Below are 16,864 nucleotides of genomic sequence, written 5' to 3'. Positions count from 1 at the left end.
CTGAATACACTAGGATACAGCATAAAGAGAGAGACTGAATACACTAGGATACAGCCTAGAGAAAGACTGAAACGACTGAATACACTAGGATACAGCATAAAGAGACACTGAATACACTAGGATACAGCATAAAGAGAGAGAGACTGAATACACTAGGATACAGCATAAAGGAAGAAAGACTGAATACACTAGGATACAGCATAAATAGAGAAAGACTGAATACACTAGGATGCAGCATAAAGAGAGAGACTGAATACACTAGGATACAGCATAAAGGGAGAAAGACTGAATACACTAGGATACAGCATAAATAGAGAAAGACTGAATACACTAGGATGCAGCATAAAGAGAGAGACTGAATACACTAGGATACAGCATAGAGAGACTGAATACACTAGGATACAGCATAAAGAGAGAGACTGAATACACTAGGATACAGCATAAAGAGAGAGACTGAATACACTAGGATACAGCATAAATAGAGACTGAATACACTAGGATACAGCATAAAGAGAGAGACTTAATACACTAGGATACAGCATAAAGAGAGAGACTGAATACACTAGGATACAGCATAAATAGAGACTGAATACACTAGGATACAGCATAAAGGGAGAACGACTGAATACACTAGGATACAGCATAAAGAGAGAGACTGAATACACTAGGATACAGCATAAATAGAGACTGAATACACTAGGATACAGCATAAAGGGAGAACGACTGAATACACTAGGATACAGCCTAGAGAAAGACTGGCTGTGTATCCTTGTGTGTCTGTGTGTGTCTGTTTTTATGTATTGTTGATAGTGTGTGCATGTGTTTATGGCAGTGCACTCGTGTGTGTGTGTGTGTGTGTGTGTGTGTGTGTGTGTGTGTGTGTGTGTGTGGTGTGTGTGTGTGTGTGTGTGTGTGTGTGTGTGTGTGTGTGTGTGTGTGTGTGTGTGTGTGTGTGTGTGTGTGTGTGTGTGTGTTTGTGTGTGTGTGTGTGTTTGTGGCTGTCTGAGTGCTGCTGACACCCTAAAATTCATAATCTGATCTTAAGCCGGATCACTGGGGCCAGTAATTGGTAATTTATTTCCCGTATATGAGGAGTGAATTAATAAAAAGGACTGGCACACACATCTTAACTGTGTGTATATTAGGGAAGATGCATAAAAAGGAGACACACATCGTAACTCTGTGTGTGGAATTAATAGCGACAGAACTAGCTTTGAGCCTCCACATCAGAACTAGCTTTGAGCCTCCACATCAGAACTAGCTTTGAGCCTCCATACCAGAACTAGCTTTCAGCCTCCACACCAGAACTAGCTTTCAGCCTCCACACCAGAACTAGCTTTCAGCCTCCACACCAGAACTAGCTTTCAGCCTCCACACTAGAACTAGCTTTAAGCCTCCACACCAGAACTAGCTTTCAGCCCCCACATCAGAACTAGCTTTCAGCCTCCACACCAGAACGAGCTTTCAGCCTCCACATCAGAACTAGCTTTCAGCCTCCACATCAGAACTAGCTTTCAGCCTCCACACTAGAACTAGCTTTCAGCCTCCACATCAGAACTAGCTTTCAGCCTCCACACCAGAACTAGCTTTCAGCCTCCACACCAGAACTAGCTTTCAGCCTCCACACCAGAACTAGCTTTCAGCCTCCACACCAGAACTAGCTTTCAGCCTCCACACCAGAACTAGCTTTCAGCCTCCACACCAGAACTAGCTTTCAGGCTCTACATCAATCACATTTTTTATTTCTCTTTCTCCCCTCTCTCTTCTTATAATCTGTTTTGTAAATGCATTGTCTGTGAGTGGATGTGTGTGTGCGGAAGTGTCTGTATGTAAGTATGTGAGTGCACGCACAAGTGCTTGTGTGTGTAATGTAGTGTTGGTGAATGGGTTTGCGCTTAACGGCTTTCACAGCCTGGACTGAGACCAGCAGAGATCGTAATGACCCAGTCAACGTTCAAGTACAGTTTATCCTGGCTATGACCTTTAACCCTTGACCTCTGTGATTGAACTCTGACCCCTAATAGAAGTTAACAGAGGAGAAGTACGAGGTGCACCGATGCGTGCCAGAGGCGGCCATCTTGGTGTGTAGCACGACGGAGCCCAAACTCACCCTGAAGGTCACCCTCAGCTCCCCACAGATGAGAGAAGACAGCAACACGGATGAACAAGGTACCACGGATGAACAAGGTACCACACGCACCTCTGTGTAAAACCTAGCTGCTGTTTTCCTTTTTATGTTTGTCTGTTGTCTCTTCCCCCCTCCAACTGAGGTAGTGAAGTGGGGGTAGGGGTGTGTGTGTCGAGCAGCAGCAGTGTTGTTAGCAGCGCTCCCCTGGTACACAGTAAGCTTGATCACTGAATATATCCATGTTCCCTGCTCCTCCCTGAGCCTGTATTCCTCCAACTTGGGGAGACACTACATGCATAAGACACTACTTCTTGTTCAAACCAAATAGACAGGCGCACACAGTCTGGGCCATATAAGGCTCATGTAGTCTCAAATCGGTATTGACATGTCTTCCTGCAAGCCAAAATAAAAGTGGTAGATGTTTAGTGGCGGCCATAGTTATTCTTCACCCTACTATGCTGCCCTGTAGCATGTAATGTTGTCAACAGCATGGCTACATTGGCCTGTAAAACAACCTTGGGCCTCTATGTCAGGGTTAACTAAACACAGCTGCAGGGATAACTAAACAGCTACAGGGCTAACTAAACAGCTACAGGGCTAACTAAACAGCTGCAGGGCTAACTAAACAGCTACAAGGATAACTAAACAGCTACAGGGCTAACTAAACAGCTACAGGGCTAATTAAGGGATAACTAAACAGCTACAGGGCTAATTAAACAGCTACAGGGATAACTAAACACCTACAGGGCTAATTAAACAGCTACATGGCTAATTAAACAGCTACAGGGCTAATTAAACAGCTACAGGGCTAACTAAACACAGCTGCAGGGATAACTAAACAGCTACAGGGCTAATTAAACAGCTACAGGGATAACTAAACAGCTACAGGGCTAACTAAACACAGCTACAGCGCTAACTAAACACAGCTACAGCGCTAACTAAACACAGCTACAGGGCTAACTAAACACAGCTACAGGGCTAACTAAATACAGCTACAGGGCTAACTAAACACAGCTACAGGGCTAACTAAACACAGCTACAGGGCTAACTTAACAGCTGCAGGGCTAACTAAACAGCTACAGGGCTAACTAAACACAGCTGCAGGGCTAACTAAACACAGCTACAGGGCTAACTAAACACAGCTACAGGGCTAACTAAACACAGCTACAGGGCTAATTAAACAGCTGCAGGGCTAATTAAACAGCTGCAGGGCTAACTAGACAGCTGCAGGGCTAACTAGACAGCTACAGGGCTAACTAAACAGCTGCGGGGCTAACTAAACACAGCTGCGGGGCTAACTAAACACAGCTGCAGGGCTAACTAAACACAGCTGCGGTCTAACTAAACACAGCTGCAGGGCTAACTAAACACAGTTGCAGGGCTAACTAGACAGGCCCTCACTAATCCTGACTAAGCAAGATGAGATTGCATGAGAGACAGGGATGGGGTTAAAATCCAGTCAATTCCGAAAGGAAACAAAATTCATATTTCAAAAGGGGGGGTCTAGACCCGACAAATCAATACCGGAGCCATCCATCGTGTTGGCGCTCCATCCTGCTCGACAGAAAGGTCTAAATAAGAGTTGATACGGGTACGGCTGTAGATTACAGTGAACGACAAGCCCCTCTCGTACCCAATGTATTTCTAGCGAGCGACAGACGGGTCAAGGACCCTGTCCCAGTGAGGAACGGCTCAATATTACACAGCAACTCATTGGCAACGGGAACTCATCACAGCAATTGGTATGAACCCAGGCTGCATTTGTCTGGGTGGCTGTCTGTACACAGTGTGTCTTCAGTGTACACAGCTGAAAGAACACAGACATTTCCAGGGTCGAATACCGTTGCATTGATTTGAAAGTGAGGCACGATTGATATGAAGATGGAAACAATGTGATTGGTTTGGTCTCAACAGACATTTAGTTCTACGGGTGTAAAATCGCCTGCCGTGCCTTGCCACTTTGGATGGTAATGTCTACAAACCGACCATCAGTCCTAGTTCTGTCTGTACACAGCTGAAAGAACATGACCATTTCAAGGGTTTAAAGTTGGCCACTCTGGATGACACGCTGCGTTGAGAGCCACTCCATTTAAATAGAATGATAGATATGAATGCACTTCTGCTTTAAATTCTATTAAGATAGATAGGGGCAATACCATGAATACATGTTGCCTATGTAGCTTGTTTCTGGTCACGGGTTCAGGAATTCACTTAAAATGAAAGCCATAGTCAGTCAATAAATAATACAACACTAGTTATATTGACTCACAATCTGTGGATAAAAACATTAAAGATACAGTTGAAGTCGGAAGTTTACATACACTTAGGTTGGAGTCATTAAAACTATTTTTTCAACCACAAATTTCTTGTTAACAAACTATAGTTTTGGCAAGTTGGGTAGGACATCTACTTTGTGCATGACACAAGTAATTTTTCCAACAATTGTTTAAAGACAGATTATTTCACTTATAATTCACAGTATCACAATTCCAGTGGGTCAGAAGTTTACATACATGAAGTTGACTGTGCCTTTAAACAGCTTGGAAAATTCCAGAAAATGATGTCATGGCTTTAGAAGCTTCTGATAGGCTTATTGACCTCATTTGAGTCAATTGGAGGTGTACCTGTGGATGTATTTCAAGGCCGACCTTCAAACTCAGTGCCTCTTTGCTTGACATCATGGGAAAATCAAAAGAAATCAGCCAAGACCTCAGAAAAAAATTGTAGACCTCCAAAAGTCTGGTTCATCCTTGGGAGCAATATCCAAACGCCTGAAGGTACGAAGTTCATCTGTACAAACAATGGTACGCAAGTATAAACACCATGGGACCACGCAGCCGTCATACCGCTCAGGAAGGAGACTCGTTCTGTCTGCTAGAGATGAACGTACTTTGGTGCGAAAAGTGCATATCAATCACAGAACAACAGCAAAGGACCTTGTGAAGATGCTGGAGGAAACGGGTACAAAAGTATCTATATCCACAGTAAGACGAGTCCTATATCGACGTAACCTGAAAGGCCGCTCAGCAAGGAAGAAGGCACTGCTCCAAAACCGCCATAAAAAAGCCAGACTGCGGTTTGCAACTGCACATGGGGACAAAGATCGTACTTTTTGGAGAAATCTCCTCTGGTCTGATGAAACAAAAATAGAACTGTTTGGCCATAATGACCATCATTATGTTTGGATGAAAAAGGGGGAGGCTTGCAAGCCGAAGAACACCATCCCATCCGTGAAGCACGGGGGTGACAGCATCATGTTGTGGGGGTGCTTTGCTGCAGAAGGGACTGGTGCACTTCACAAAATAGATGGCATCATGAGGTATGAAAATTATGTGGATATATTGAAGCAACATCTCAAGACATCAGTCAGGAAGTTAAAGCTTGGATGCAAATGGGTCTTCCAAATGGACAATGACCCCAAGCATACTTCCAAAGTTGTGGAAAAATGGCTTAAGGACAACAAAGTCAAGGTATTGGAGTGGCCATCACAAAGCCCTGACCTCAAACCTATAGAACAATTTGTGGGCAGAACTGAAAAAGTGTGTGCGAGCAAGGAGGCCTACAAACCTGACTCAGTTACACCAGCTCAGTCAGGAGGAATGGGCCAAAATGCACCCAACTTATTGTGGGAAGCTTGTTGAAGGCTACCTGAAACATTTGACCGAAGTTAAACAATTTAAAGGCAATGCTATCAAATACTAATTGAGTGTATGTGAACTTCTGACCCACTGGGGGGAAAAAAGCTGAAATAAATCATTCTCTCTACTATTATTCTGACATTTCACATTCTTAAAATAAAGTGGTGATCCTAACTGACCTAAGACAGGGTATTTTTACTTGGATTAAATGTTAGGAATTGTGAAAACTGAGTTTAAATGTATTTGGCTAAGGTGTATGTAAACTTCTGACTTCAACTGTAGATAGCCAATGCTCCTATTACGGTGCAGAATATATCAATTTACAGCACTGCCGTTCATTCATAACCAGCAGGAGCTCAGTGAGGAGCTGAGGTAGAGGGGTCTGACTGAGGAGAGATGATTCATTCATAACCAGCAGGAGCTCAGTGAGGAGCTGAGGTAGAGGGATCTGACTGAGGAGAGATGATGAGAGGTGGAGAGAGAGACTAGGAGAATAGAAAAATGTGTGAAATGAACCTGTGTAAAGGCTTGAGTAGCCCAATGTAGAGTTGATAAGCTGTTGTCCAGTCACACCTCACAGAGGACAGCGGTGATGTTACAGTGCAGTAGCTGCGGCAGAGCTAGACATACGCAAGAGGTTACAGTAGGCCTAATGAATACAGAAAGGTAAGAGGATACAGTAGGACTAATGAATACAGAAAGGTAAGAGGATACTGTGTGAGCCTAATGCATACAGAAAAGTAAGAGGATACAGTGTGAGCCTAATGAATACAGAAAAGTAAGAGGATACAGTAGGACTAATGAATACAGAAAAGTAAGAGGACACAGTAGGACTAATGCATACAGAAAAGTAAGAGGACACAGTAGGACTAATGCATACAGAAAAGTAAGAGGATACAGTAGGCCTAATGAATACAGAAAGGTAAGAGGATACAGTGTGAGCCTAATGAATGCAGAAAAGTAAGAGGATACAGTAGGCCTAATGAATACAGAAAGGTAAGAGGATATAGTAGGACTAATGCATACAGAAAAGTGAGAGGAAATAGTAGGCCTAATGAATACAGAAAGGTAAGAGGACACAGTAGGACTAATGCATACAGAAAAGTAAGAGGACACAGTAGGACTAATGCATACAGAAAAGTAAGAGGATATACTAGGCCTAATGAATACTGAAAAGTAGGTCTGTACTGGAGTGGCTACAGTAGGACAAGCAGAACAGATGCTGCTGATAGTATGACTAGGATACAGTTTTACCCTGCTCTGCACTCATTTAGCTATAAGGCCAGTTTCTCAGGAACGTTGAGTAAAGAGAGCTTCGCTGCTACTTCCCCTCTTCTTCCCTGTTCAGAGGAAGTACACACGCACACACACACACACACACACACACACACACACACACACACACACACACACACACACACACACACACACACACACACAACACAGAGACAAACAGATTCACTCACTCACTCACTCACACACTCACTCACTCACTCACTTACTCACAGAACCCAACAAATAAACCATTACATCACACAAAGAAAGACTAATGCTGTGGTAATAAGGAGATAACAATGTAAGATAAACATTGTTCAAGTGCTTTTTGTCTTATCATAATAACCATAGCCTTGCACCCCAGACAAAACCTACACCTACATCTCTCCAATTCTCTTAGATCAAATGTGTTTGAGGTATGGTTTGATTTGGGATTAGGAATGTATGTGAGTCTGGGCGCGTTTGAGATCGACTACATTGCCGTTGGCGACTGCAGACTGATTGTTCTACAATGAATAGTCAGTATTCAGTCCGTCGCCGACTGCAATATAGTCGATCTCAAACACACACTTCTGTTCCACTTTATGTTGTATGTATACTACCGTTCAAAGGTTTGGGGTCACTTAGAAATGTCTTTGTTTTTGAAAGAAAAGCAATTTTTGTCCATTAAAATAACATCAAATTGATCAGAAATACAGTGTAGACATTGTTATTGTTGTAAATGACTATTGTAGCTGGAAACGGCAGATTTTTGGGGGGAATATCTACATAGGCTTCCAAAGGCCCATTATCAGCAACCATCACTCCTGTATTCCAATGGCACGTTGTGTTAGCTAATCCAAGTTTATCATTTTAAAAGGGTAACTGATCATTAGAAAACCCTTTTGCGATTATGTAAGCACAGCTGAAAACTGTTATTCTGATTAAAGAAGCAATCAAACTGGCCTTCTTTAGACTAGTTGAGTATCTGGAGCATCAGAATTTGTGGGTTCGATTACAGGCTCAAAATGGCCAGAAACAAAGAACTTTCTTCTGAAACTCGTCAGTTTATTATTGTTCTGAGAAATGAAGGCTATTCCATGCGAGAAATTGCCAAGAAACTGAAGATCTCGTACAACTCTGTGTACTACTCCCTTCACAGAACAGCGCAAACTGTCTCTAACCAGAATAGAAAGCTGAGTGGGAGGCCCCGGTGCACAACTGAGCAAGAGGACAAGTACATTAGAGTGTCTAGTTTGAGAAACAGATGCCTCACAAGTCCTCAACTGGCAGCTTCATTAAGTAGTACCCGCAAAACATGAGTCTCTTCGTCAACAGTGAAGAGGCGCCTCAAAAAAAGCCAAATCTCAGACTGGCCAATAAAAATAAAAGATTAAGATGGGCAAAAGAACACAGACACTGGACAGAGGAACTATGCCTAGAAGGCCAGCATCCCGGAGTCGCCTCTTCACTGTTGACGTTGAGACTGGTGTTTTGCGGGTACTATTTAATGAAGCTGCCAGTTGAGGAATTGTGAGGCATCTGTTTCTCAAACTAGACACTCTAATGTACTTGTCCTCTTGCTCAGTTGTGCACCAGGGCTTCCCACTCCTCTTTCTATTCTGGTTAGAGCCAGTTTGAGCTGTTCTGTGAAGGGAGTAGTACACAGCGTTGTACGAGATCTTCAGTTTCTTGGCAATTTCTTGCATAGAATAGCCTTCATTTCTCAGAACAAGAATAGACTGTCGAGTTTCTTCTTAAAGTTCTTTGTTTCTGGCCATTTTGCGACTGTAATCGAACCTACAAATGCTGATGCTCCAGATACTCAACTAGTCTAAGGAAGGCCAGTTTTATTGCTTCTTTAATCAGAATAACAGTTTTCAGCTGTGCTAACATAATTGCAAAAGGGTTTTCTAATGATCAATTAGCCTTTTGAAATTATAAACTTGGATTAGCTAACACAACATTGGAACACAGGAGTGATGGTTGCTAATAATGGGACTCTGTACGCCTATGTAGATATTCCATAAAAAATCATCAGTTTCCAGCTACAATAGTCATTTACAACATTAACAATGTCTACACTGTATTTCTGATCAATCTGATGTTATTTTAATGGACCAAAAATGTGCTTTTGTATCAAAAACAATGACATTTCTAAGTGACCCCAAACTTTTGAGCAGTAGTGTGTACAGTGTATATATATATATATATATATATATATATATATATATATATATATCCCATTCTTATTTCACCAGTGGAGGGTGTTGAGCTGTCCGACCCTGCAGACATGCTGGACAGGCACAGATGCCTGGTGGCCCTGGCGGCTCTGCGACATGCCAAATGGTTCCAGGTTGGCTCTCAGTTCTACTTAACCTCTCCATTGTTATTGTAGCCTTATGATCATAGGAACATGAATGAATCAAATTAACCAATCAAATTAATCAAAATATATAATTTATTTGAAATGGCAGCTATCTGCAAACTATAATTGAAAACATTCTTATGATAAAACAATCAATTTCTCTCATACAAAAATGACTCATTCATTTAATCTCTCAATCGTGCTCTGTGTAGTACAATAGCCGAGAGAGAGAGAGAATTGTAAGCCTACAAAAGCAATTGTTTCTTTTGGCTGTTCTGAAACCTTCCTGACTGACAAAATATGATAAAACAATCAATTTCTTTCATACAAAAATTACTCATTTATTTAATCTCTCAATCGTGCTCTGTCAATGCTTACCTTTCATTTGGCTGTTCTGAAACCTGCCTGACTGTCATAATTGTGAATGCTTACCTTTCATTTGGCTGTTCTGAAACCTGCCTGACTGTCATAATTGTGAATGCTTACCTTTCATTTGGCTGTTCTGAAACCTGCCTGACTGTCATAATTGTGAATGCTTACCTTTCATTTGGCTGTTCTGAAACCTGCCTGACTGTCATAATTGTGAATGCTTACCTTTCATTTGGCTGTTCTGAAACCTGCCTGACTGTCATAGTTGTAAACCTTTTTTCTACCACTCTCAACTCAACAAAACAACAAAAACCACAACTTAGTTCTGGGCTATTCAGCTCCATTTACTAACATTTCATTTACTGACATTATACAGTAGTACTCCTCTAGTACTCATATCGTTGTTACCTCCTCTCCTCTCAGGCCAGAGTAAACGGCTTGAAGTCGTGTGTCATCATCCTCAGGATCCTGAGAGACATGAGCAATAGACTGCCAGCCTGGGAGCCACTCAAAGGATGGGTGAGTCTGTCTGTACAAAGTCTGTCACAGTCTGCACAGTTGAAAGGGGTACAGTAGTGGTGCGCGCCTCAGCTGTTTGTTCACCCACCTGGATTTTGCTAATAACCCATCCACAACCGCCTGACTGTGAAAATATGAGGCCTACACCCAACCCTAACCAGCAAATATAGAAAATGCCTGTAGGCTACAGTCAGAGACGGCGAAACGATTTTTTGAGGGGGGGGCGCAGGATTCTTTTTGCCTGGTTTTAAATATGTTTCTGCTTATAATTTCCGACATTTTGGTAGACTATTTGTTAGTCAACTTATGTATAATTAGATACTGTAGATGCAGCGTCTCTTCTGTCATTATATGTTGACCTAGAAGACTAAATAAACCTTTTCTCACCAGAATAATGTCATAAATGATAGAATGAATGTTTCAATCTAGTTGACATTGGTAAAGTTTTCCCTGTCGTCTCTGCTTCTTTCTCGGAGCAAAGACTTAAAATAAAAAAGTACAAAAATATTCAGTGCAAAACATGAAAATGACATCAGATTGACCGGTTGTACGGAAATAGAAAGCTGTGTAAACGACCCAACATGTTTCTGATAAGATTTCAGTTCTGCTTGGATGCATATTTAATGTGGTTGAAATACTATCAGCTTTTATGATGCTGATAAATATAGCACCTCTACAGACGGTATCTAACTGACCATTCACGTTCTCTCAAGATACTGAAATAAATCATATTTCTCCACTCCTGTTCCCCAGTAATAATGTAGCCTACATTTGGTGTATTATTTTGCAATAAATGTTTAATTCTGCAGGAGTTAACATTAAGGCTATGTGAGAGGTTATAGACCTACAGTCAGTGTCCAGATTTCAGTGTCCATTTTACCCATCTGAACAGTAGGCTACAGTTCCCTTGATGTGTCATTGGCCTATTTGAAGTGCGATCTTGTGACTGTTGAATTTGTATAGCGCCTCACAATCCATAAAACTGTTATCATCCTCTTTTACCGCTTCACCAAATCTTTCCCAAACATTACTTTCTGGTCCTCCCTTCTCTTTATTTTCAACTCTACATTTCACAGCTTTTCTCTTATTGAAATAAACTCCAACATTGCTTCCATGGATCTACGTTAACTTTTTCTGCCCGTTCCCAAAAGCATTTGGTGATTAGCGTGTAGAATATTTGGTGATTAGCGTGTAGGCTATTTGGTGATTAGCTTGTAGGCTATTTGGGGATTGGCGTGTAGTTTATTTGGTGATTAACGTGTAGGCTATTTGGGGATTGGCGTGTAGGCTATTTGGTGATTGGCGTGTAGGCTATTTGGTGATTGGCGTGTAGTTTATTTGGTGATTAGCGTGTAGGCTATTTGGAGATTAGCGTGTAGGCTATTTGGTGATTAGCGTGTAGGCTATTTGGTGATTAGCGTGTAGGCTATTTGGTGATTGGCGTGTAGGCTATTTGGTGATTGGCGTGTAGGCTATTTGGTGATTGGCGTGTAGGCTATTTGGTGATTGGCGTGTAGGCTATTTGGTGATTGGCGTGTAGGCTATTTGGTGATTAGCGTGTAGGCTATTTGGTGATTAGCGTGTCGGCTATTTGGTGATTAGCGTGTCGGCTATTTGGTGAACGTACAGGCCTTACATTTTAGGCTTACCCACTAATGACAGATAACCTAAAATAATGAAAGAAAAACCTCAATGTAGTCTATAGAAATCAATTAACACAAAAATGATACATAACGTTTTTTTTAAAGGCATTGTTTTCTTTTTATTCAACTCGCCACCCACCCGCCCTCCATCCACACAATATTTCATGACCCTAAACCCGCCTGCCCGGTGGATATAACCGTGGGGACTGCGGGTTATGAGTAAACCTGCCTATATAACAGTGGGGACTGAGGGTTATGAGTAAACCTGCCTATATAACCATGGGGACTGCGGGTTATGAGTAAACCTGCCTATATAACCATGGGGACTGAGGGTTATGAGTAAACCTGCCTATATAACCATGGGGACTGCGGGTTATGAGTAAACCTGCCTATATAACCATGGGGACTGCGGGTTATGAGTAAACCTGCCTATATAACCATGGGGACTGAGGGTTATGAGTAAACCTGCCTATATAACCATGGGGACTGCGGGTTATGAGTAAACCTGCCTATATAACCATGGGGACTGAGGGTTATGAGTAAACCTGCCTATATAACCATGGGGACTGCGGGTTATGAGTAAACCTGCCTATATAACCATGGGGACTGCGGGTTATGAGTAAACCTGCCTATATAACCATGGGGACTGAGGGTTATGAGTAAACCTGCCTATATAACCATGGGGACTGCGGGTTATGAGTAAACCTGCCTATATAACCATGGGGACTGCGGGTTATGAGTAAACCTGCCTATATAACCATGGGGACTGCGGGTTATGAGTAAACCTGCCTATATAACCATGGGGACTGCGGGTTATGAGTAAACCTGCCTATATAACCATGGAGACTGCGGGTTATGAGTAAACCTGCCTATATAACCATGGGGACTGCGGGTTATGAGTAAACCTGCCTATATAACCATGGGGACTGCGGGTTATGGGTAAACCTGCCTATATAACCATGGGGACTGCGGGTTATGAGTAAACCTGCTTATATAACCGTGGGGACTGCGGGTTATGAGTAAACCTGCCTATATAACCGTGGGGACTGCGGGTTATGAGTAAACCTGCCTATATAACCGTGGGGACTGCGGGTTATGAGTAAACCTGCCTATATAACCATGGGGACTGCGGGTTATGAGTAAACCTGCTTATATAACCGTGGGGACTGAGGGTTATGAATAAACCTGCCTATATAACAGTGGGGACTGAGGGTTATGAGTAAACCTGCCTATATAACCGTGGGGACTGCGGGTTATGAGTAAACCTGCCTATATAACCATGGGGACTGAGGGTTATGAGTAAACCTGCTTATATAACCGTGGGGACTGAGGGTTATGAGTAAACCTGCCTATATAACCATGGGGACTGAGGGTTATGAGTAAACCTGCCTATATAACCATGGGGACTGCGGGTTATGAGTAAACCTGCCTATATAACCATGGGGACTGCGGGTTATGAGTAAACCTGCCTATATAACCATGGGGACTGCGGGTTATGAGTAAACCTGCCTATATAACCATGGGGACTGAGGGTTATGAGTAAACCTGCCTATATAACCATGGGGACTGAGGGTTATGAGTAAACCTGCCTATATAACAGTGGGGACTGAGGGTTATGAGTAAACCTGCCTATATAACCGTGGGGACTGCGGGTTATGAGTAAACCTGCCTATATAACCGTGGGGACTGCGGGTTATGAGTAAACCTGCCTATATAACCATGGGGACTGAGGGTTATGAGTAAACCTGCCTATATAACCGTGGGGACTGAGGGATATGAGTAGTTATGAGTCAACCCGCTGATATAACAGTGGGGACTGCGGGTTATGAGTCAACCCGCTGATATAACTGTGGGGACTGCGGGTTATGAGTCAACCCGCTGATATAACTGTGGGGACTGCGGGTTATGAGTCAACCCGCTGATATAACTGTGTGGACTGCGGGTTATGAGTCAACCCGCTGATATAACTGTGTGGACTGCGGGTTATGAGTCAACCCGCTGATATAACCGTGGGGACTGCGGGTTATGAGTCAACCCGCTGATATAACCGTGGGGACTGCGGGTTATGAGTCAACCTGCTGATATAACCGTGGGGACTGCGGGTTATGAGTCAACCCACTGATATAACCGTGGGGACTGCGGGTTATGAGTCAACCCGCTGATATAACTGTGGGGACTGCGGGTTATGAGTCAACCTGCTCATCACTAGTGTACAGGTGTAGTTTGCACATCCAGCATATTCCCAGTCCCAAGGAGTAAATAATAAACTGCATTTGAAAAATAAAGAAACTCCAGCATATAGGTATTCTTCAATGTATCCATTAACAAAGATCTTTCCGAACAAAAGTGGTTTGTGATACTTGAACGTAATCCTGAACTTAATCTTGATCTCTCTCTGTCTCATCCCAAGCCCCTGGAGCTGATTTGTGAGAAGGCCATAGCCACGTGTAACCGGCCGCTGGGTGCAGGGGAAGCCCTACGTAGAGTCATGGAGTGTCTCGCCTCGGGAATCCTGCTTCCAGGTACAGTACCTACCAGTCTCTCTCTCTCCCTCTCGCTCTCTCTCTTCTAGGTTTTCTGTCTCTCTCTGTCTTTCTCGTTCTATCTATCTGTCTGTCTCTACTCTCTCTCTTCCCCGTTACAAACAGAAATGGGAAAACAACAATCCTGTTAATGCTTTCTGATGATCAGGTTGATGATCCGGCTGATGATATTTTACGATATTGATATTTTAATACTAACTCATTAGTATTGAATGATGTAGGAATCAGAGGCTCATTCAGTTCACCTGGGCGAACAGGCAATAAGGAGAAGGAGGGGGAGGTCTGTATGAAATAAGGAGGAGGAGGGGGAGGTCTGTATGAAATAAGGAGGAGGAGGGGGAGGTCTGTATGAAATAAGGAGGAGGAGGGGGAGGTCTGTATGCAATAAGGAGGAGGAGGTCTGTATGAAATAAGGAGAAGGAGGTGGAGGTCTGTATGAAATAAGGAGGAGGTGGAGGTCTGTATGAAATAAGGAGGAGGAGGAGGTCTGTATGAAATAAGGAGGAGGAGGTCTGTATGAAATAAGGAGTAGGAGGTCTGTTTGAAATAAGGAGGAGGAGGTGGAGTTCTGTATGAAATAAGGAGGAGGAGGTCTGTATGAAATAAGGAGGAGGAGGTCTGTATGAAATAAGGAGGAGGAGGGGGAGGTCTGTATGAAATAAGGAGGAGGGGGAGGTCTGTATGAAATAAGGAGGAGGAGGGGAGGTCTGTATGAAATAAGGAGGAGGAGGGGAGGTCTGTATGAAATAAGGAGGAGGAGGGGAGGTCTGTATGAAATAAGGAGGAGGAGGGGAGGTCTGTATGAAATAAGGAGGAGGAGGTGGAGGTCTGTATGAAATAAGGAGGTGGAGGTCTGTATGAAATAAGGAGGAGGAGGTGGAGGTCTGTATGAAATAAGGAGGAGGAGGTCTGTATGAAATAAGGAGGAGGAGGTGGAGTTCTGTATGAAATAAGGAGGAGGAGGTCTGTATGAAATAAGGAGGAGGAGGTGGAGTTCTGTATGAAATAAGGAGTAGGAGGTCTGTATGAAATAAGGAGGAGGAGGTGGAGTTCTGTATGAAATAAGGAGGAGGAGGTCTGTATGAAATGAGGAGGAGGAGGGGGAGGTCTGTATGAAAGGAGGAGGAGGAGGGGGAGGTCTGTATGAAAGGAGGAGGAGGAGGGGAGGTCTGTATGAAATAAGGAGGAGAAGGAGGGGGAGGTCTGTATGAAATAAGGAGGAGAAGGAGGGGGAGGTCTGTATGAAATAAGAAGGAGGGGGAGGTCTGTATGAAATAAGGAGAAGGAGGGGGAGGTCTGTATGAAATAAGGAGAAGGAGGGGGAGGTCTGTATGAAATAAGGAGGAGGAGGGGGAGGTCTGTATAAAATAAGGAGGAGGGGTGAGATCTGTAGTTTTGAAAGCACTGGAAGGGATGGAACAATATGGCACTGTATTGATATTGTAAGGAAAGACCAGAATATGATGATGAGGAAGTCACATTGATGATGCAACTTTTGAATAAAGTCTCCTTCCGACCCCCAGGAGGACCAGGGTTACACGACCCATGTGAGAAGGAGCTGACCAACACCCTGACGGCCATGACAGACGACGAGGCTGAGGCCATCACCTACGATGCACAGGTAACACCTCACTTCACACCTGTGGAAGTTGTCACTTATAACCCTCGGGATAAATAACCTTGCCTGAGACCTGATGCCCTGTGCTAATGCCCCAAGGCTTTAGCTCAGTGGGGATAAAACAGTCTTGTGGCATGCAGGAGACCTAGGTTTCAACCCAGTCGGTCATTCCAGGAGGCCATTACCTATGGAGTCCTCGGTGTAGTTGTCTGCAGTGAGTGTTTAGTGTTGAGAGCAGCTGGCCAGGGGGGCTCCATCCTCTTATCTCTTCTGTAGCCTGGAGATTAGACTCCTGTCAGACAGGGGAGAGCCCTTAAAGATGCTCTGCTAAGCTACCTGCTCTTATCTGGGCTCTGGTGAGTGGAGTGGACCGCATCGACACACTTTATCAATTCAGCCTCACCGCCTCCCACCCAGGATCTGAACCTTAATGATGAGCATGGAAAATCACTGCCTTGGCGACCGATCAATCCTGCCTCATTACCCCTGGGACACGTGTGTGTGTGTGTGTGTGTGTGTGTGTGTGTGTGTGTGTGTGTGTGTGTGTGTGTGTGTGTGTGTGTGTGTGTGTTGCTTCACAGTTCCCGCTGTTCCATAAGGTGTTTTTTTTATCTGTTTTTTAAATCAAATTTTACTGCTGTCATGTGCTTATTACTGAGGAGTGGCTTCCATCTGACCACTCTACCATAAAGTCCTGATTGGTGGAGTGTTGCAGAGATGGTTGTCCTTGTGGAAGGTTCTCCCATCTCCACAGAGGAACTCTGGAGCTCTGTCAGAGTGACCA

At 43.5% G+C, this 16,864-nt stretch overlaps 1 protein-coding gene across 9 annotated transcripts in view; it reads left to right on the top strand.

Annotated features, from left to right (window-relative positions):
* Window positions 1-16,864, top strand: part of strbp.2 (spermatid perinuclear RNA binding protein) — a 189,584-nt gene that overhangs the window by 125,930 nt on the left and 46,790 nt on the right. For 7 of the 9 annotated variants that reach the window (XM_045692186.2, XM_045692188.2, XM_045692191.2 and 4 more), the window contains 5 exons: window positions 2,025-2,187; window positions 9,282-9,376; window positions 10,181-10,276; window positions 14,330-14,441; window positions 15,986-16,083. In XM_045692186.2, the coding sequence (XP_045548142.1) occupies window positions 2,025-2,187; window positions 9,282-9,376; window positions 10,181-10,276; window positions 14,330-14,441; window positions 15,986-16,083 (564 nt within the window). The remainder of the gene's footprint in view (window positions 1-2,024; window positions 2,188-9,281; window positions 9,377-10,180; window positions 10,277-14,329; window positions 14,442-15,985; window positions 16,084-16,864) is intronic. The other 2 variants (XM_045692190.2, NM_001140487.1) reach the window with 1 other exon arrangement.

The sequence above is a fragment of the Salmo salar genome, chromosome 13, assembly GCF_965601325.2.
Source record: "Salmo salar chromosome 13, fSalSal1, whole genome shotgun sequence".
In the NCBI taxonomy this organism is placed as follows: Eukaryota; Metazoa; Chordata; class Actinopteri; order Salmoniformes; family Salmonidae; genus Salmo; species Salmo salar.
Note: the sequence above shows the minus strand (reverse complement) of the source record. Positions and strands in the feature narration are given on the sequence as shown.